Source organism: Glandiceps talaboti, chromosome 2, assembly GCF_964340395.1.
Source record: "Glandiceps talaboti chromosome 2, keGlaTala1.1, whole genome shotgun sequence".
Classification (NCBI taxonomy): Eukaryota; Metazoa; Hemichordata; class Enteropneusta; family Spengelidae; genus Glandiceps; species Glandiceps talaboti.
Genome location: NC_135550.1, coordinates 241,224 through 264,627, shown reverse-complemented (window position 1 = coordinate 264,627; position 23,404 = coordinate 241,224). Strand labels below are relative to the sequence as shown.

The 23,404-nt window shown below is 37.8% G+C and overlaps 2 protein-coding genes across 2 annotated transcripts; one reads left to right on the top strand and one right to left on the bottom strand.

Annotated features, from left to right (window-relative positions):
- Positions 1-2,600: 2,600 nt before the first annotated feature.
- LOC144453400 (uncharacterized) lies at positions 2,601-7,100 on the bottom strand. Its single transcript, XM_078144684.1, has one exon. It carries the CDS (start codon positions 7,098-7,100, stop codon positions 2,601-2,603), a length of 4,500 nt encoding a protein of 1,499 aa, XP_078000810.1.
- Positions 7,101-9,949: 2,849 nt separating this feature from the next.
- Positions 9,950-22,573, top strand: LOC144452457 (phospholipase A and acyltransferase 2-like). Its single transcript, XM_078143558.1, has 2 exons — positions 9,950-10,639; positions 20,948-22,573. The coding sequence occupies exons 1-2, from the start codon at positions 10,202-10,204 to the stop codon at positions 21,050-21,052; spliced, it is 543 nt and encodes a 180-aa protein (XP_077999684.1). The 5' UTR covers positions 9,950-10,201; the 3' UTR covers positions 21,053-22,573.
- The last annotated feature ends 831 nt before the right edge of the window (positions 22,574-23,404 follow it).

Sequence of the window (23,404 nt, the reverse complement as noted above, 5' to 3'; positions counted from 1 at the left end):
ATGTTGGGCAGTGTACTACATGGTTTAATTGGGTCAATTTTTCCCCATTTTTCCAACATTGATTGGCTTTGTTCTAGACCGTTCCGTTGCTTGTATTGAAAGGTACGTATATCGAAATATATATCAATAATACGTTTCTGTCCAGATCTGAATTTTATATTTTGAGAAACCAAACGAACTTGAGAGCCATGGAAATTCACCTCATTGTAGCGTGCATCCCGAAATTCTTGAACTGAGTACATAAAGGGTATATTGCCGTCAATGAGAATCAAAGTATAGAATGGTATCATGATTTACCATAAAGTATGTAAACTTTTTGATGCGATCTACCAGGGGCGTACTATCGATGTTGCGACGGTTTGAATTTTGTTCATTATTTGTCGTGGAAACGAATGTACATATCCTGGGTATGTAGGGGATGGCGAAAGTCGCAGTGTTTAAACTTGAAAATATATGAAAAAATGTTATGGGTTTTAGGGGGGGGGGTTACCTGAAAATAAATTGACATCATGACTTTTCAAACATGGGAAAATAAGCTTTTAAAATGTTGGTCTTCCTTTTTGAACAACAACAACAACAACAACAACAACAACAACAACAACAACAACAAAAACAGCAGCTACAAAGAACAGTTGCTCACAAGTTAGTAAAATAAAAACAAAAACAGTCAAATTTTAATTTTCTTTTAATAAAGTGTTAATGTAATGATAAATTGAAATGGGCGAATTGAGTGGTACAGATTGTTTTTTGTCTGCAAATACCAGTGTCTTTCATGTACACTACTAAAGTACTGTCTACTGAAATTTGGTTCATTTAATGTGTGAAATTACCTTTACACTGTACTGAAAATATTCTTTGTGACATGACTGACATCACAATGATATGTAACTTTTTCATGTAAATTCTTAGTAGTATTAAATGACAGAAATATGACAGACAACATTTTACATTTGAAGCTCTTGGAAGTTAAAAAAAAAAAGTGTTGGAAATGGTTCATCTCAGCCTGCCATCAAAATGTAAAAGATGCACCTGGCACTAAAACATACTTGACAAGTATCAAAAACTTCTGTGCAAGGTATTTTTTCATTCTATAGATATGACTATAATTTTCAACATAAACTTTTAATAACACATTCTAAATATTTCCTAAAATTAGCATATTGACAACGTCTGCTACACGTGAAACAGAAGACAATATCTCACAAGCTGAGTTAACAGAGAAAAAGTAAAATAAGTTTTTTGCACATACTTTTCAACTTTGCATGAATATACTATTACTTGTATATATAAAGATAAATAAATAAAATTTGACATAACTCTCAATATAAAGTTTGTGTGCGTGGATGGACTGGGCCAATCATGTCAAGAATTCCAAGACCCATGCCAGATCAAGAAAATCCAGGGCACTATATGGATGTATTCCCAACACCATTAACAAGAGATGATGGTAGTGAAAGACCACCAGATGACTTCCAATCCTGTGCACAACTAAAACACCTGTATAGTAAAGGGTTAGTATCAAGTAAAATGTTGAGAAACTTGACGATTTGAGCAAGAAACTGTGTGTCAAGAAAGAGATATTAAAGGGAGAAATCCTTCATTTAGAACAACAGAGAACACTTGCCTCTATGAGGGAAAGAAAAAGAACGAAAGAAAGGGAGCAACGTGCTGAAAAAAAATTGATGAATATGACTGGGATGCGCTTGTCAGAAACGGTGATATTTCCACATTGAAAGTGAAAGAACTTGATACATTTAAGTACTGTCAAGATAACCGAGTGGGTTTTGTGGCGGAATTGCAGTCTAGAGGGTGGGGAACCAACCGTTTCTAAGGAAAAGAATGCACGCATACACACGGGGTCACAGGTTTCACTTAAAGTACTTTGTTATGTTAACGCAAGTCAAAAAAATAATGTACAACACTCAGTAAGACTAAAGAATTAAATAAGTTCTAGTACATTGCATGTAACATGAGTTAAAGGTTAAGTTAAAGGTTGGTGGTGGCAACTTAATTACAGTCACAACTAAGAGTTCAGGTTGTCTCCCGACACGTACACGTCCGCGTTGTTCGCGTGAATTACTTACAAGTTCGGTGCTATCGAATTACTTTCGTCGAGCGAATCCGAAGCAGTCACACACTGTTGTTTGGGTTGCCGTTAGCGTTTCAGCATGCCAGCCCGTAGCAGGATTCCAAGAAGTTCTACGGTGCACAGTTAGTGTACAATTTCAGGGTCCATACAGCAACAACAACCAGCAAGGCTCCAACCATGATGATGTTCGGTCGTCAGCCGTCGAAGCAGAAGTGATCCGTTTCACGAGGACGGGTTCTCAGACCTTTGTATAGTGCCCTATCTACCACCAACCACCTGTACTCTAATATGCTAATAGCCACCAACCATCCTATTAAATCTACATAAACGGGATATTGACCGACTAAGGGTCAGTCTAGTATACTTTACAAAATTCACCTTGTGACAATAACTCCCCCATTTAAGACGAAAAGTAAGTTTTGTCTCAAAAGTAAAGTATACTGAAATTAAACTATGGATATTAAAGTTTGTTTGCTTTGAGGGAAACACTAGTTTCCGAATGCAAAATGATCTACTCGTTAGTAATGCTACGACTTAGGTAGTCCGCTCCAATATTCATGCTACCTTTAATTGCTACAATCCTATAATTAAATGATTGCAAATATAATGCCCAGCGCATTAATCTACTATTAGCTACTTTAGCTCTTTTCAAATAAATCAATGGCTGGTGATCGGTCTCCAAAATAAACTCTCTACCATACAAGTATTGTTGTAATTTCTGCATAGCCCATATGATTGCCAAGCATTCACGTTCAATAACAGAATAAGACTTCTCTCTAGGGTGTAACTTCCTACTAGCATATGCCAAAGGGAATTTACCGTCATCAAATTCCTGCATTAATACAGCCCCTAGACCAACATCAGAAGCATCCGTTCTCAGTATGAAGGTCTTCTCAAAATCTGGTAAACGCAAAACTGGTTCTCTACTTAAAATTTCCTTTAACAATTTAAATGCTCTCTCTTGAGACTCACCCCAATTTACTCTCTTGGGTTGTCCCTTTCTAGTTAAATCCGTCAATGGCACTGCAATTGCTGCAAAGTTTGGCACAAATTTCCGATAATAGTTTGCCAACCCTAGAAATGACTTAACTTCTTTAATGGTTTCAGGTTGTTTGGTATTAACGATGGCATGCACTTTGTCTGGCATTACCCTTAGCAACCCTTGACCTATGCCATGACCTATAAACTCTAAATTTGCATATCCAATATAACACTTCGAAGGTCTAGCAGTTAAACCTGCTTTGCGCAATCGAGACAATAATTCTACTACCAGTTCGGAATGTTGTTTCCACGATACTGTGGATATCAACATGTCATCCATTAAATTTTCCACATCTTCCATGCCTGACAGAAGGACTCTCATAACACGACAGAAACTTGCGGGTGCATTCACCAACCCAAATGGCATTCTGCGAAATTGGAACAAGCCATCAGGCGTGAGGAAAGCAGTTTTTTCCTTTGCCTCATCAGTGAGCGGGATCTGCCAATACCCCTTAGTAAGGTCAATTTTCGTGAAATAGCACCCTTTAGCTTGTCGTGCAAGTAGTTCCTCTGGGTTCGGCATTGGTTCCGCGTCAAACACTGTGACCCGGTTTAACTTTCTAAAGTCAATGCAAAAACGTACACTCTTGTCTTTCTTTCGTACTAATACTATTGGGGATGCATAAGGCGACTCTGACTGCTCTATCACTCCCATGTCTAACATTGCTTTCACTTCATTCTGTACTACCTCCTTCATAGCAAATGGAAGCGGATATGGTTTAGATCTGACTGGTTCTTTTGTAGTTAACTTTATGTCATGCCTTCCAATCTTACATTCTCCTGGCAAATCAGTCAACACATCAGAATACGACTTCAATATTTTCTTTACTTCTCTCCTCTGTTCCACACTTAATCCATCAGAAATATTTACATCCTCTATAGTTTCCTTTGCTGCTATAGGTATCGTATCTACTAATTCAGGTGATTTAATAGCATTATTTTCATCATCTATTTCGCTTTCAATCACAGCTGCTGCCACACACTGCATCACTCCCATCACTGTTACAGGTTTTTCGTTCTTACTGTTACTTTCATCACTCACTCTTTCCTCGTACTTCTTTAACATATTGGCATGGTATAATTTCAACTTTCCATCCATATCAATTCTATAATCTGTGTTACTGACCCTTTCTACCATTCTATATGGACCTTGCCACTTCATTAACAATTTATTATAATTAGTTGGTAATAATACCAAGACCTTATCACCATCACTAAACTGTCTGTCTTTAGCCCTCCTATCATAGTATTGTTTGTATCTGACTTTAGACTTTGTCAGCTCTTCCTGTGCTAGCTTACATGTATCCTCAAGTCTCTCTCTAAGATCTAGTATGTACTGATAAGTACTCTTCACTTGTGGATTGTCCTGTTCATTTGTCCACAATTCTCTCAATATAGTCATGGGTCCCCTGACTGTGCGCCCATACAATAGCTCGAATGGCGAGAATCCCAGACTAGCTTGTGGGGCCTCCCTATAAGCAAATAGTAATGCATCCAGGTACCTATCCCAATCTTTTGGCCTCTCTGTGCACATACGCCTTAGCATACTCTTAAGTGTACCATTAAAACGTTCGACGAGCCCATTGCATGCTGGGTGATATGGAGTAGTCGTTAATTGTTTAATAGACAACAACCTATCGACTTCCTGCATTAAGTCTGAGATAAACTGAGTACCTAGATCGGACAATATTTCTTCGGGTATACCTAACCTGGTGTACATAGATACTAGTGCTTCTGCAACTACCTCAGTTTGAATTCGTTTCAGAGCGACTGCCTCTGGATAACGTGTTGCATAGTCTACTAGGGTTAATATATAACGGTTACCTCTGTCAGTTACTGGATGTAAAGGTCCAACTAAATCTACAGCTACTCGCTTAAATGGTGTATCGATTGATGGCATGCTACCTAAGGGTACTTTGCTAACTTTACCTTTCGGACTAGTCTTTTGACAGATATCACAAGACCGGCAGCATCGCATTACGTCATCATCAATTCCTGGCCAATAGAATTGAGTAAGAATCTTATCACGTGTTTTCTTTGACCCCAAGTGACCTCCCACTATCGACTCGTGAGCCAATCTTAACACATTCTGACGAAACTTTAATGGTACAACTAGCTGAGTGAACACCCGACCATGGTCTATATTAGGGGACTGAAATTCCCGATAAATTAAACCTTTCCTACTGACAAACTTTGCCACATTACGACGACCAGAGTGAACCTCTTTACCACTAGCAATATACTCACGTACTCGTTTTAATGTTTCGTCTTTCTGCTGCTCCAACTGCAACCCTTGTGCAGTCACTGGCTCAGTTTCTGTTCCAATATCAGGGACAACTAACTTACGAACTGGCCTGTTTTCTGCAGCTACCTGCGCTCTAGTTTGAACGGCTTGTATCACAGTTTCTGGACTAGCCTCCCCCTTTGTTTCACCACTGACCTTACAATCAACAACCTCACCACTAGGAGAAATACTCATTTCTCCATCCCCTTGGCTTAGCTTGCTCACTTCATGGCAATGCCAGGCAGGATCAGGATCATCAGGTTGTCTAACTCCACTAAAGTTTCCTAAGATTAGATCATATAATGGGGTTTCCATACACAAAGCTTCTACTACTCCCGAGTAGAAAGGAGTGTCCACTGTAACCTTGGCAACTGGCGCCCTTCTACATGTCCTATCCATCATGATAAATGTACGCACCTCGCCTGTCATCTGACTATTGTCAACTAGTCCCTTTCTAACTACTACTGCATTACAGCCACTGTCTCGCAAGACTTTAGATTTCTGACCATTTACCAGACCAAAAACTACTGGCATATCCTGTTCTATTTGCCTAGACATTGCCGTCATACTCATAACTGGCAATTCATGACCACATTTTAATTCAACCGTGTCACGACCCTGCAAACAGAAACAGTTATCCTCCCCACACTTTACATGGGTAACCTGAGCACAGAAGCCTACTTTACCAACTTTGACATTCGACTGTTTATCTGAGACTGACCTTTGACCCGACTTTTCCGTACCTATCATATTTTGCCTACAATTCGCCTTGATATGACCGACTTTCCCACACCGATAACACCGTAAAGGACCTGGTTGTCGATCACCTGTATTGTCCTTATTCTGCCTACGTGTTGTATAGTTACCGCTACTGGTCTTACCCACTGACTGCCCTTTGGACTCGTACTGCTTTCTTGCTTCCCTATACCTATCTGCTAAACAAGCCATGTCTTGAATAGATTCAGGTGCACGTTCATTTAAGAACAGAGCTAACTCTCCATCGCAGGTATTTAGAAATTGCTCCCTCAACAACAAATCCTTAACGTTATTATACTTTCCATCAACTTTACCCATTGTTAGCCATCTATCAAGGTAGTGTTCCAATCTAACAGCATATTGACTAGCGGTCTCACTAGACTCCTGCAGACAACTACGAAATTTAACTCGAAATCCCTCCTCATTTAATTGGTATCGTTTTAACAAAGCATCCTTCAACTTATCATAATCAACCGCTTCATGGGGAACCATACCCGAGTAAACTGTCAAGGCCTTTCCCTTTAACAAGGCACTTAAAGTGGTTGCCCACGTTTCTTTTGGCCACTGTTGACCCCCTGCAAATCTTTCAAACCTACACAAGTATGCATCCATATCGTCTATCCCCTCATCAAATGCAGGTAATTTAGGTGCACTAGCCTTAACCTCAGGACGAGCTACTCCTTTTCCACCACCTTCTGTTCTTAACTTTTCCATTCTAAGTTCATGCTCCCTCTGCTCACGTGCTCCTTGCAATATCGCTTTCTCGTGCTCTCGTTCTCGTTCAAGCCCTTTCTCTTTCTCTCTCTCTTCACGTGCAATCTGTCTTTCATCCCTGACTTTAGCCTGCTGTTCATTAACAAATTTGACTAAATTGGCTCCTTCCAAACCTAACTGCTCTTTACCCCAAGCTGTCAACTCTTTCAAATCCATACTGACTATTTAACGGACAGCATGCGTTGCGTTCCTTTCCCTTTTGTTTCCACACAATGTGACCAAACAACAGTTCCCTAAATTTAGAATGAAGTAACGATACTACTTTTGAGTAAGTATCCCACTTCTGACACCAAATGTCAAGATAACCGAGTGGGTTTTGTGGCGGAATTGCAGTCTAGAGGGTGGGGAACCAACCGTTTCTAAGGAAAAGAATGCACGCATACACACGGGGTCACAGGTTTCACTTAAAGTACTTTGTTATGTTAACGCAAGTCAAAAAAATAATGTACAACACTCAGTAAGACTAAAGAATTAAATAAGTTCTAGTACATTGCATGTAACATGAGTTAAAGGTTAAGTTAAAGGTTGGTGGTGGCAACTTAATTACAGTCACAACTAAGAGTTCAGGTTGTCTCCCGACACGTACACGTCCGCGTTGTTCGCGTGAATTACTTACAAGTTCGGTGCTATCGAATTACTTTCGTCGAGCGAATCCGAAGCAGTCACACACTGTTGTTTGGGTTGCCGTTAGCGTTTCAGCATGCCAGCCCGTAGCAGGATTCCAAGAAGTTCTACGGTGCACAGTTAGTGTACAATTTCAGGGTCCATACAGCAACAACAACCAGCAAGGCTCCAACCATGATGATGTTCGGTCGTCAGCCGTCGAAGCAGAAGTGATCCGTTTCACGAGGACGGGTTCTCAGACCTTTGTATAGTGCCCTATCTACCACCAACCACCTGTACTCTAATATGCTAATAGCCACCAACCATCCTATTAAATCTACATAAACGGGATATTGACCGACTAAGGGTCAGTCTAGTATACTTTACAAAATTCACCTTGTGACAAGTACCTTTCCAACTATGAAATTCCAGCTGTGGCAGGAATGCACAAAACAGACAAAGTTGAGGCTGTAAGATGCCACTATTATCAATCTAAAGAAAGTGAGTGATTTGTCATCTGATGACAGTGACAGTGAGAATGATGATACAGCTAGTTCCAACTCTGATGAAGTTGAAGGAGAAATTGGGTCTGATGATGATGATGATGACACCGACAATGCCATGTTTATATACACAAGATCTGGAAGGAGAGCTACCACTTGGAAATCAAAAATTTAAAAAAACACATTCTGAGACTTTGCTTAAAATCCTGCATTCACCTTTGTAATCTAACGTCAAAACCAGTCCAATAATCAGGCTCTTACAAGGTAAATGTATTACCAGGTTCATTAAGATATACAATTACTATGATAATAGGGCCATCTTAATTATCATTACCACTAATATATATCACTTGATTCCTATTGTTAGATGAAATGTGGCTGGCATTTTTGAGTCATACATTTATTTACTTTTGACATTATATTGAACTAATTTACATCAAACAAGAAGGGGATACATGGCAATGCATTTTATTAAGAGTTTTTTTTCAGTGTTGTTCGTGCCTTTTTGCTACATTTTATCTATAAAAACTAAATTCGTCGCCTCGTTCCTATCCGGAACAATACTATAACCGCGTACTGTACTGCACCATACATCCATGACTGCACTCACAGTTCCTATCAGTGTATCAGTACGTTATATACGCGTTAGTATTCAGAGCTACGGAGCACGTGGCGACGACTTTGTTTTCGATAAAACATAGCAAAAAAGGCACGAACAACTGTCGATAGTCTATGGAGGGCCTCGATATGAACGGTATTTTTCTCTTTGGACCGTAATCTTAGTTACGGAGTTCGGAATATAACCCATTTGCGTTACACTTTCATGGTGTTAGGGAGCAATCAGTATTTACAATGGGTGAGGGCCGGAGGAAATCACACGTGGTCTGTTAAATAAAACATGACCCTCCCCCATTCTCCATTTGTAAAAAGTGACCCTCCCCTTTGCCCCATTTTGTAAAACATGACCATCCCCATGACAATTGCATATACTGAACGTTAATCAATATTCCCATTATATGTTGTATACATAAATGATTTTGACTCTGTATTAGAAAGCAATATTTGTACATATAAAGTGAGAAACAGTAAAAGACTGGCTAGTTACATTTCTCGTATAATCATACACAATCTCGTTAGTATCTAAAACGTGCTTTCCATGTTGTGCATACTCTGCCTGATCTGGTCACTTGTAAAAGTTCCCTGATATCATCATCATCATTATCATCATCATCATCATCATCATCATCATCATCATCATCATCATCATCATCATCATCATCATCACCTTCACCTTCAGTATTGCCATTATCAGTGTCACTCTAATCTGACTCACTGGTACTACTTGAGTCAGTACATGTATCACTGTCCGTGGTCTCTATGACATTCAAAACTAAATCATCATCATCGATATCACAATCACCATCATCACCATCATATTTACGGACAGTGTGAGTGATAAGGTGGGATGGTACACTCAACAAAATATTTTTATAAAACAATTTTCTCACAATACATATATTTTTATTTTATATTTTGGCATGTAAAGTACTTGTAAAAATAAATGTTGAGTGCTAATCTCACTTTTACATCTCAAAACACACAGAAAAACAAAACAATTTACAATAATTGAATCTTCAATTTGGTCACAAAACTACGGATTGTAAAATGTGACCCCCCCCCCTCCCCAAACAGTGTAATGCAAAATATGACCCTCCCCCAAGAACAGGTTTGTAAAATGTGACCCACCCACTCTCCTACCCGATTCCTCCGCCACACCCCCTTGTAAATACTGAAGGCTCCCTAAGAACGGGAAATTCCGTGGGGAAATTGAGATGCTAAATATAGTAAGTTACGTCACATGCGTCAGGGAACTGCGTCAGGGAAATTCCGTAGTGCATGCGTAGTTAACGCCTTATTATAGAGGAAAACGGAGAATGAACGGGACTTCCCCACTACACGTTCTGATTTTGGACATTGTACCTCTCTATGTACTCATAGGACCCTTCTTCTTTTGCTCTTGGCTTGTAATTTAGAAGGTACGACAACAACGATCGTCGCTACAGGCAAGAATATTCAGGACGCACAGTGTACGTGCAGCGTTGGGCTCAAGGAGACGCAGTGGTCTGAGAGTAAACTTTCACTTTCGTTGTCATGGGTTCCAGTCCTCCTATCGAATACAACGATCACAATTTGACGGTGTTGGATAGGTGTGTAACAGGTGACTTATTGGAATTCACCCGTGGCCTCTATTCACACTGGGGGGTGTACATAGGTGACGGTAAAGTTATCCACCTGACCGGTGAAAATGATGGCATCGGAGACGATTTGGGAAACCCTAAACTTGTGTTTTCCGTTTGGGGCAAGCAGTTTAACAAGGCTGTAGTCAAGTGTGACGATTTCTTTGACATTGTGTATGATTGTAAAGCAAAAATCAACAATTCAAAAGATAAGAAGACACCCCCCGCGAGAAAACGTGACATCGCTGAACGGGCTGTGTCAAAGTTGGGCAAGGTTGGATACAACGTTCTATGGAATAACTGTGAGCATTTTGCTTCGTGGTGCCGTTATGGAGTAGCCGAGAGTGACCAGGTATTTTTTAACAAATATTTACCCGGAATTTGTTATCATAGCTTTGCACTAATCCAATGCGGAAAAACGCCCCCAATCTAAAATGTAAAAAAAAATGTATGCCCCCCACCCCTACGACTAAGAAATACAATCTGAAGAAGGATTTCTTGATGGGGAGCAATAAAAAAGAGGGGCATTGTATTTTTGGTGGATATTCTTTATTTTTTAAATAATTGAATTTCAAAAAAGAACATTGTGCACTATTGTTTTTGTCTTCATCCTACTACCACCCATTACCTCAATCTAGTAGTATTTCACTTGTACCATTTCATCATTTCTATTTCCTTTCCATTATATAAGTACCATTTCTTTACTCATTTTTTTAGCTCCGCTGTCAGCGAAAGCTGAAAGCGTAGCTTTAGGTATAGGTGGGTATAAGAGGTATAGAGTAGAGTGAATCATAGGTGTCCGTCACCTTTTTATATTTTCATCATCTTCTCCGAAAGTGACAGTCAGAATTCTTCGATATTTGGTGTGCATGTTCCCTGGGGGAAGGCTATTCAGATTTGTTCATGCCAAGTTGATCTGTGCCATTTTCAATTTTTTATGATTTTTTTTTATATCTGGTGTGTTGATGTGCAGGGGGTAGCTTACTCAGATTTGTTAATTTCAAGTCAGCACATCTTCTTTTCTATTTTTTATGATGATTTTTTTGTAATTTAAAGAAAAAAATGAATATGTTAATGAGCATTATGGCCGACGCCATATTGGAAATCAGTCCACGAGACTTTAAGTAAACTGCCACTTTTCATAAGACACTATTGACGTCAAACAAGCAATGTAATATGTGCTATAGTCATAATTCTACGCATTGTGCACCTAAATGACAAGTGTTTGTTCGAAACAGGGTTGTAAACTTCAAATCCAAATTTTGCACCCCATCTACATAATCAGTCAGTCCGCAACAAACCACATTTGCATACAATCCTCATATGCTCCAGATAGCGACACTTTGAATGGCTGCTCACAGGCCTTATTTTTTGGTATTTTCAACTCGCCGTAACTTTCACTAGAGTTCCCCATTTTAGATACTGAAAACGCCTAAACCTCAACTGATATCTCTTCTTTCGTGCCAGCAAAATAAATTTTGGCATTACATCTAGGAATACCGATTTTCCGACGAATTCGGAACGCATACTTGAGGCCCTGAAATTTCGACCCAGTTTTTTGCTCATAGCATGGAAGTATAACCCTCCATGCTCATAGTTTCCTCAATACGGACCGGAAAGTTTACAAATTTCACAAAAAGGTGGATTTTTTTGTGTTTTAAATAACCATGGCAAGTAAATTTAGAGGATTGTTGTGTAACGGTCCCGACCGTTCAAGAATTTCCTGTAGAAAATGACTGATTTGACCCGGAAGCTGAAGATGACCTCGTTTGACGTCCAGGCGATTTTCCACAGCAACAACACGGGAGTTCTTGGTACTCACTAAAATCACACTTCAGACCCACTATAAAAGTTTGATGTTTTCAGATAAACTGTATCTTGTGATTAATTCTATATTGTCGTGCAATTTGGAGTGACAGTGAACCAGAATGAAGACAACTCGCGTAAGGAAGGCATGCCTTGGCATGCGGTTGAAGTTATGCAAGAGCAGTCTCACTGCCGACTGTGAATCGACCAAACTTTGTTTATTGGCCGACAGTTTACATGTAAAGTTAAACGACATGAACGTGTCTTGTCATTTCCAAAATGCAAATATTTGGCAGGTAAAAATAATTAAAATAATTACAACTTTAATTTGGCTTCAGACTTTGCATTATGTTTTTCGTATTTTTCCCTGTTTTACATGTAAATCCGAAAAGGTTCTCTCTGGTCATGCCAGTGGTTAGCCCTGCTTACATACGACAGGCGGTGCACAAGTCTGTATTGCTGACTTGACTCTAAACAAATAGTAGGGACAATTGTCAGAATCGAGTCCCGGATTACTCCGTATGCAAGCACGACTCGTCAGTGATCATACCGAGACTGCTTTGAGTATGAGCGAGGTGAGGCATGTTGAGGTAATTTGTTGAGAATTATGAATATTGCGAAATGTCAAGTACAAGGTTTAAATACAATGGAATGATGAAAAAAAATTGGCCGAGTCTGCTGACAGGTGCCGGTCACAAGAAACTCCCTAAATTAAAATATCAGCGGATGTTATGTCTACTACAACTAGTACAAGTTGAATGTTGTTGACTTGGTAAATTTGTTAGAAAATTGAAATTCGAATTGCCTCAAAATTATTTTAGATCCCTAGTTTATTTCATTCATCATTAAAATTTTCCAGGGTTAAAGCTGTAAGACACTTGAATTATTTATAGCCAACCTCAACATCCTCTTTTTTTCTTTTTCTTGTGTGCATTTGCCAGTCATTATTTTTCTGAGATTTTGTGTAATTTTTCATAACAGTAGATTTTTTTAATAAAATGGTGACTATGGTATAAAAGTACAACACATTACCAACTTTCTTTGTAAAATGTGTTTTATAGTGAGACATCATATGAAACCACTAACCACTTTATTACATCACTAAAACAAAACTGCATAGTGAAGAGCTGAAGAACTGAACCACTTCTACATGTTACCAAACTAAAAAATTAAATTAAAAACAACAGCGGAGCTATTCTATAGGTCGCTTGTTATTTTTTTATTTTTTTTATTTATGGGCTCTCTGAAACTTTACAAGTTATATAAAATGAGTACAGAAACTGAAAAGCAGGAAATACAGTAGTATATGTACTTTGACAGGGATGGGGAAAAGATTTACACTGTGAGGCCTGACCATTTGTCAATAAGTTTTCCATATCTATCATTTCTTTTGGAAATATACATTTCAGTCTTCATTGTCATTTTAATATTCAAAATAACTAAGTTTAAGGATGGTATGGTTTTCTTAAGTTTGCAGTCAAAATTGTTTTCTTTACAATGATTTAGGAGTAATGAGAAGGCAGTGTCACCTAACAGAATTTGTTTAGCTGATAAATTTTGTGGGGCTCCAGTAAAAGAGCCCCACAACATGGTAAAGCTGTTCCGGATACACCTGACACTATCACACTCAACAAAAAGGTGTAACAGAGTGTCTTCTGTTTGTTCACAAAATGTACAAAGACTATTCTTTGTTCTAGGAGGATTCTTTTTGTATAATCTTATGAAAAGTTTGGATTCCATAGACACTTTAAAGGGTAACAAAAAATATTTCTGACCATTCTTCATCTTTAATGGAGAACATTTGTGAAAAATACAGGATACTCTTTGCAGGTATAAAGTACCTGGATGAAATGTGCTTTCTAATATCTCTAACTTTACTGCTAGATAACCAAACAAATGTATTTCTTAAGAAAAGACCAACTGGTAACTCTGGTCGAACTAGTAAAGGTTTACACTCCTTCCAATGAGATGGGATAGCGTCAAGGATACCTAGCCAAACCATAAAGTGATTTAAGTTACAACCAAGCTCCTTGAGATCAGTTTGATTTTTAAATCTAGAATTCTCTCCAAATATGTCAGCTAAATAGACAATACCCTTCCTATACAGGTACGAGTTAAAAACTGGTTTGTTATTTAAGAGAATATTGACATTATTTCAAATAATCTGCTCAGCTGTGGAGGAAAACGGGCTGATTTCTTGCCAACAGTACAACATGCTCCTATAGAAATCTGGAAGTCAAACTGGCAGATACTTCACATTATAATTACATCTGAAAATTATCTGTCCTCCAATATCTTTAGTGAAGTAAGAGAAAAAGAGTTTCCAAGGATGATTAACTGTATCTGAAAGGTAGCGATTGACCCATACAAATCTATATGCTTTATACTGTGAGAAAATGTCGATCATGCTGAAACCACCTTCCTTTATTCCTACTGACCCTGTCTGGGCAATTCCATAAGAATCTATGTATAACACTATTGATCTATTTCAAACCACTACTTTTCATGTTAATTAAATTGAAGACATAAAGGAATTTAGGAATAATCAGAGTTTTAATAATTTGCATTTTGCCAACCAATGTAAGTCCCCTTGTTTTCCACAAGTTTGTCACAGAGATTATAGACTTCAAAGGAGCTGTAATATTTTCTTTGTATGCCTCATTAGCATCATAAGAAAAGTGAATTCCAACAATTTTGAGGGGGTGTTTGGGCCAGGAAATGCCAAAAGGATGATCAGACCGGTTCCTCCACCTCCCCAACCACATTGCTTCTGTTTTGCCGTAATTAACCCTGAGACCAGATGCGACCAGACATTCTTTTAGCAAAGAAAGGAGAATTTATGAAGTTGAATTTTCATCCGCCAAAAAAAAAGTAAGGTCATCTGCAAATGCAGAGTTCTTTACAGTTTCTCCCATTATATTTATACCTTGAATAAAAGGATTTTGTTCAATAGCAACAAGGAGTGCTTCCAAACTGAGAATAAAAAGTGCAGGGGAGAGGGGGTCACACACCTTTTTATATTAAACAGACCTGTGCTGATACCTCTATTTAGGACACAACTAGAAGGTTTGGTATAGAAAGTTTTAACCCATTTAATAACAGAGGGGCCAAAATTGAAGGTATGAAGAGACTCAAACAAAAAGTCACATTCTAAGCTGTCAAAGGCTTTTTCAAAGTCAATGGCAAGAAGAATACCTGAAGATTATGATATTTTGTGTACTCCATGATTCCCTCAATAACCCGAACACAATCCCCGATAGAGCGACCCTTGTGAAGGCTGACTGAGCCTAGCTAATGACGCTTGGCAAAACCTTTTCCAGACGTTTAGCAATGCATTTAGCACCAATTTAATTTACTTACCTCTAAGGGAGCGATCAGTTTTTACGGCTGGGGGGGGGGGGGGGTGGCGGCAAATCAATGGGGGGGGGTCACCTTAATTTGGGACTCATAAGGGGGTCATCATTTTTACGGAGTGAATAAAGGGGTAGGGGGGGGGGGTCACCTTGTTTTCAACTAAACAAAATCATGAGCCACACTCCTGTACTTAAATGTTCATACATTTAATATCATAACTAGGCCACAGCCCCTAAGCTCACACAGCTGGGTAGACTCATTTGTGAGCGGCTGCCTCACGATGATATCATAGATAGCGCTCTCGGCATGGAAATTGCACTTCATACATAGAATGCGCATGTGTAGTCATTGTACCGCAATGCATCCTTGGGTGAAACCACCAAAAAAACATCACATAGTATATAGGACACGCATGCGTACTAGTCATTGAGCCGCTATGCTACCGCTTGCGGGTGCTGTGCGAGCTATTAAACAAAAAATGTATGTGCATAAATTAAACCATAAACAAATAGCTATAAATATACATTCAAATGTAACAAGAACTCTGTCTCTTGATACATCCAATACATATGGTATGGCATCACAACACTGCACCATGGCCACCTTTAAGCAACAGTTATTTGTTAGAAATGACTTCTCGCTATTGCATGCCATGAGTTGCATCGTGTCATCTTGTGGTAGAAAAACTTGCTTGTGTAGCTGTACATGTAACACATAAGAAATGAAATACCTTAAGATTTACTGGCTCTAAAATCTGTTCCTTCAATGACCTGAACATGTTGAATTGTGTACAAACATAACCAATTTAGGACACATTGAAATAATATGTGGCAAACACTGTGACTGAAAGTGCCTGACCCAGCCTGTCTCGATATTGGATATTCAATGTCCATGTATATAGTTAGTCTAGTTCCTATATATTTTTGTACATCTACTGTATGATAACTACAGTCATCTCCATTATAAGTCCAAATTGATTTACGATTGAGATCAATAGTTCAATGTAGGGTAAAAACTAAATTCTTTTAGTGTGGAGTGGGGGTGAGAGGAGGTCTTTTATAATGAAATCTGTTTTGTACCCCAATACAAACAATTCTAAAAATGTCAGATTGAAAAATGGGAAAAAAAATTGTTATGCATGGCACTAAAATACATTTATTGTGCCAATAAAAGAGCTATTTTTTCCTCACTACATACTGGCTTTGTATACATAGCACTACATTATACTACATACTGATTTGATATTGATTGTGCTGTGTGGAACAATTTTACCAATTATCTAGAAGGGGATGGGGAAGGGGTTCTGAGGCCTTACTAAAAGAATGTTTTTTTACCTACTGATCTCACCCCTAATGTGTTGATTTATCATACATGTACAAACTATTGAACTGATACTTTGCATAGCTATAGTACGAACTACATGTCTTTAATATCAAAAATTACTTTTCAGTGTTTGTGTTTCACTTCTTCTCTGATACCTGTGACCATCACCAAGTTTAATACATGTTACCAGGCTACATGTGAACCCCCCCCCTTTCTCTTGCTATTGTTTTACACCATAAACTACCAAGAAAGAAATATATTCCAAGGTGAACACAATATTAATCGGATTCTCTGAGAATATATATTATGTGAATGACTGATAAAGAAAGTTATAAACACAGATTTTTTTGATGATGATCTAGTAGCAAGGACTTCTATAGTACTGACACAGTGCAAAGTTATGAGGAAAATTAGATTTTATAGCTCCCCTGGAATATCTTGTATCCACATCGAGTGACTGTATACTGCAAGTACAATTTTGTCAGCAGATCATATTACATTTCCTTGTTATTAGAATGTATTTATTTTCAAGGCTATCATGTTGCCAGCAATATACTGGACAACATAGCCAATAGTGAGTGAATTGAATTAGTAATCTAGTTTAGAAACTGTTGTAGTACAGAAAACATTTTTATGACATTTTTTATTCTATTTTGAAACCAATGACATTTATCACATTTCATTATTCAAAACCTTTCAAAAATATTTTGGTTAAAATTAGCAGTGTGGTCAATGAATGGGGGGGGGGTGGAGTTTTGAGTCAGTGCCAATTATGAACAGGACAAACAAGTGCCTTGAGGAGTGCAAACGTGTACATGTATGGAAAGCCGCAGTTGTGTTAAGTCTAAAGAAAAAAATACATTGACTACATGATGTGAACACATCTTTATATGATGTAAACAATTCATTATATGATGCAAGTACATCATTATGTGTGACAGTTATTGACATGGGTTTACAAGTATATTATCTCCATTTATAATATTGTACTTGATAATTAGCTTAATTAATCAATATTAATAGTTCACTCAATCTAAAAGATGTCCTAGAACTTTTGGTTACTAAAACATGAATATTTTGTATGTCCGTGAACAGACAATCATACTTCTCATAGGGTTCCTATCTAAAGAGCTTTGTACATGTGAAACAATAGATTTTGGTTAGCAATTTACCAGATACACTTAAAATTACTCAAAATGTAACATGTAAAATTAACTATGTAGTGTGTGGTATTATGCTTTGAGAATAGAGCGTCTTTTTGAAGAACAAAAGGAGTGTTTCTTGTCAACAGGTGGGGGGGGGGTCATTGTGTTTTTTATTTGTCAGAGGGGGGGGGGTTGGATTGTTTTGTGGATGAATTGCAGGGGGGTCACTATTTTTACGTACAACATGAACAAATATTCACTGGCCCACCCCCAGTCGTAAAAACTGATCGCTCCCTAACGAACCGGTCCTCGCTCCTTGGGGAGAAAGAATAGTTAATAACAACTCATAACCTAGTGGGATTCGAACTTAACCTTACACTTTAATTCTCCATCGTCTGTGACTGTGACAAACAAACGATACCAGTTTTGTCAATGAAATTGTAATTAACACAAATACTTACTGCTATAAGCATATTAAAAATAAGAAGAGGTTATACGCATGCGCATTTAAAGTTTCTGTGGGGAGTGTATTGGTAAACTATAGTCCCTGGTGTAGATTCAAGAAAACTTATACCGGAACAGAAGCAAGTTGCTCAGTTCTGTAACATGCAAGACAATGTGTGTTTATTCTCTGAGTTTTACTAACACTACCATACAGTACTACTGCTAGTTCATGACTGAAGATTATATAAAACTACACAAATATCACTCAGGAAGGGAATGCCATCAATTTAGGGGGAAAGCAAATACTCAACTTTAATTGGCAGAGGAAATTTATCTCAAGATATGCTAGACTACGTAAATGGCCCTCATAAAGTAAAGGGCCTCATAAAACGGCCTCATACTGTTCATTTCACCAAAGTTTCCTTCTCTGCTCATGCGCAGAAAATAACGAACCTGTTTTTGAACATGTTGAACATGTGTAGTTCAGTGCAGGAGATCAGTAAGCGCCGGTATTCGAGTCATAGTTCTATTCAGAGATATTGAACCATTCGAACATGATGTATGTAAGTGATTACATCAACTGAAGACACTCATGTAGACAACAACCAAGAAAAGGAACCATTGAAGATACAGAATGTGTGGTATGACCAAAGGAGAGAAGGGTGGTAAACTTAGAAGAAACATTAGTACTGTTTTCAAGTACTGATGAAGAAGCTGTTTTGCCACCACCACAGAAATCCAAGAAACATATTAAGGCAACATGATTGAAAATAATTTTTTTAAACTGTCAGCCATGATACAGAGTGAACAAAGCACAATTCAGTACTGTTAGGAACTGGAATACTCCAAACATCAGCTAACTGCTCGATGTGTAAATGACGTGAGCTCTTCAAATTATACACTATCCGAAAGACAAAACGATGACGTCTGTATTACAGATTTCAATGCAAGAAGAAAAATCAAATATCGGTAAAATCTAACATGTAATTCGCTAACAGCAACATTAGTTTCAGGAAATCAATACTGTTAATATATTGCTTCCTTTGCAAATTATCTTACCACCATACACAGGTACCGAACTCAATATCATCTCCATAATCTGGAACCTTTTCAGAGTTGGGGGGGGGGGGGGGGGCACATTAAAACTAGTTTGGTTGGGGGGGGGGGCACATTACAAATAATTTGGGTGGGAGGACACATTAAAAACAAATGTGAGTGGGAGAGGGACATATCTTTTTACATGTTAGGTGGGGTGGCCTAAAGGAAGTCATTATTTTCCATCATATATTAAGTATTACAGCATAATGTAATTCGTCAAAGCATAGTGTATATATATATATATATATATATATATACATATATATATATAAATATATATATTGAATAATTTTCTCATTTTTAGCACAACTGAACCAATAAGGGGTTTAGTCTATAGGCATCGTGTTGTGTCTCCCTGTCTGTCTGTGAGTGTGTGCACGATTTAAACTTAAAAAACACTGGGTCGATTCTTTTGATATTTTGTAGTGAAGTGAATTGTTAGATGTGTTTTGAGCGTTGTACATACTCATGGAGATTTAGGTGTGAACAGAAGGTAATTTCGTATAACTGAGTTTAAGATGTCCTTGTGAAGAAAATTGTATTTAGCTGAACATGTTTTGGTTGAGAGGAAATTGCCACATTTCCAGACCGGCAATATAAGGAGCGTGGTTGATACATTTCATCAAGTCTAAAATTTATAGGATAATTCCTCTTTAACGGGCTAAAAGTAATGGTAGTAAACCATTCACACATTTCATTTCTACAGAGGAAGTTGAAAATACTGTTTATAATGAATATAATTTATCAGCTACTGAATTTGTTAGTGTGGAGGGTGACATGTTGACCACTATAAACTTATCTTTGGCTGATTTTAGTGGCCATTGTTGTATCTAGGTATGGAAAATTATTAAATGCCAAATTGGCATTTAATAATTTTCCATACCTAGATACAACAATGGCCCCTAAAATTGGAATGAGAACATTCAAATCTACATAAACAATCAACTCTCAGGCATCATTAATAGCAAAACATAAAATCGACGTACTATATATAGTTCTTTCAAAACGTTTGCTAGCACACTGAAGATATTTTGCTAAGCTAATTTGCCTTTTTTTTTACTATTAGTTGAAGCATCATTTCAAAGCATTTCATCATATTTTATGTTGCTACATTCTTAGTATTCAGTGGCCATGTTGCATTCCAGTAAAATTGATCATGGAACCCCAATAACATTTACTGGCTTATTGGCTGTAACACTGTAACAAACTAATAACAGTACTCTCTTGTAACAGGCTTCCAAAAAATTACTCCTTTTATTCGGCATTCTGCTCTCCCCGGCAATTCAGCCACTATGGTGTACACTTGTTTGGCTTCGCTAGGAGTTTTTTGACACATGTATTCATTTCCAATGGTTCCAGTGACTGGATATGGAACTGGGTAATCATTCAGCAAATGAACACCTATACCTAGCATGGATCAGCATGTGGATAATTTTTTTTTTAACTACAGTTGTGCTACAACGCCATTGGTGCTATTTTTGTCCTTGTAGGTCAATGGTGTCCTGACATACATGACAATTGGTATTGGTGCTGCTGTAGCTTGTATGATGGTTGCCAAAAGTGCTCTGTCCGCCACACAGAAGACAAAGAAGTAAATGATGATAGAGTGTGGTCACAAATTCAGCAATCAAAGAATTATTTTAGCATGGAACCAATGCTACTTAACTTCCAGCCATGTTGACATTTAATGTTATAAAAGTGTGTGTACGCCTGACTTATAGAAGTGTTTAATTACTTAGTGATGACTTTCACATAAAAGAATACAATATTGGTGACAGGGAAGATATTGAGATTACTTCACAGTGCTTTGAAATAAGGTTGGATGTTCTTTAGATACTTATTAATTGTTCCATCCAGATTTTGTCAATGTCCTAGACCATGGCACATTGTCTCATGAATTCAACGTATAATTTTGGTTTCTATACACCAACATATACATACCATGGATACTGATTTCTGTTCATGTGCAGAGTGCTGAACAGCATTTTTGTTTTAAGCAGGTGAAATTTACCTAGTATGTTCCCCTAGTTCTACATCAAAAGGATGGTAAAAGGTATCGAAATCTGTGCAGACCCCCCCCCCCCAACACACACAAACCCTTTCGCAAACCCTTTCAAAATGCAAATAATTAAAGCATGTATACTTTCTAAATACTCTGAAATAAGGTTAATGTAAATGCTTTGTTCAACAAATATACAGACCAACCAATTGTCAAACTCACTTATGATTGTGATCATCAACTCCACCAATGTAAAATACATCAAGTTTAAAACACACAGTTTAGTCCCAGCTTACAAACTGTAACACTAGTTAGTGTTACAGTTTGTAAGCTGGGACTAGTGCCCCCTCTAATCAAGCCAACAGTTTTCTTGATCATTTTTTGAGTGGAATTTTGTAATTAATGTAAGTATAAGGTATATTGTGTCATGGTTAAGTCATCCTATAATATGTTTGTTTGTCTTCTATTAACAGTATCTACTCTATTACACAGACAAGGACAAGTCTGTGTTTCTTAGTACTATTTCAAGGAATATAATAAAAAAAGACATGAATATCGTTAATACGTAACTGAGCTGAGAGGTGTTTCAACGTAAAAATGTTTGTCCTTGCATGATGTGAGCCACTGCTGAAGTAAAAACAACTTTATATACTTGTTATATTTGTAGAAGAAAAGACTAGTACAAAGTAGTACAACAATCAACTATGACACAGACAAGGAAGAAACAGATCAGCAATGGGTATTGTTCCAAGGTGTTAATGGGGGATTACAAGCTCAGTCATTATCTCGGGTAGGCTGCAAGGGTCGCTTTTGTTTCAAACATACACCAGAAGTTACTAAGTGAAACGTGAGTTGCTCTTCGGGAACCAACGGTTTTTGTTTCTTATAACAATACTATGTCATCGATAAAAGTCAAAGGTCCGAATGCGTAATCTTTATGTGAAAGCAGACATTTTAGCAAAAACAGTTTGAAAATCGAGCGAGATTTAGTTGAGTTATTGCCACTTGTTTGGCACGGTCAAGTTTATGTTATATAATGAGCATATTTGAGTGAAGAATGCAGAAATGTAGAATAAGTTATGCACAGTACAATAAAATGTGACGATTGGTCAAGTAATGTTCTATGGCTCTGTAGTAAGCCACAATCTGGGATATTCGTCCTACCCACTTGGATTTTTGTCAGAAAAGTAGATATTTCATTCCTTAGTCATAAGAGTTCCGATGTTTACATGAGGATATAATGAAATAACGATACATATTGGAATCTGTATTAAGTGAGTACAGAGTTTTTGTCCGAGTCACTAGGACGTCATCAGCGTAATACAGTCAGGTGAACTACGAATGGAATCACCCAACAGTAGACTATTGTAAATGGGTGGAAGATGGTATCCAATACCACAGTTGAGGGAAGGTTGGTGTTGTCTGATTTCAATAGACTCTCGTATTTTCCTAGGCCAGTATTTGTCTTCTCTGCCCATAATTTTGGCTTGTTCCATAGTTACATAGGGTGTTTTTAGGACAGCTGAACTGATAAGGTTCAGTAGTGCTATAGGCATGGCAAAGTGTCTGTCTGTGTGTGTGTGTGTGTAAACAACTTAAAGTCAAAAACCGCCAGACAGATTGCCATGATATTTGGTGGGTGTATTGCCTTGGGTGTCTAGTTGGGAAATTGTTCAAATCAAAATGATCTTACCACCGGTGAGTGATTTGGGTCAAAAGATGTGATTTTTGGTCAAAAAAAACTTAAACTAAAAAATTACTTGGCAGATCAGTCTGAAATTTGGTGGGAACATTCTTAAGGGTGTTTAGATAAAGAATTGTTCACGACATCATGATCCCACCAGTGATATGCAAATTAGGGCTAAAGATGCGTCTTTTTGGTCAAAAATCTTTAATTCCTAAACTACTCAGCAGATTGGACTGAAATTTAATGAGGATGCATCTGGAG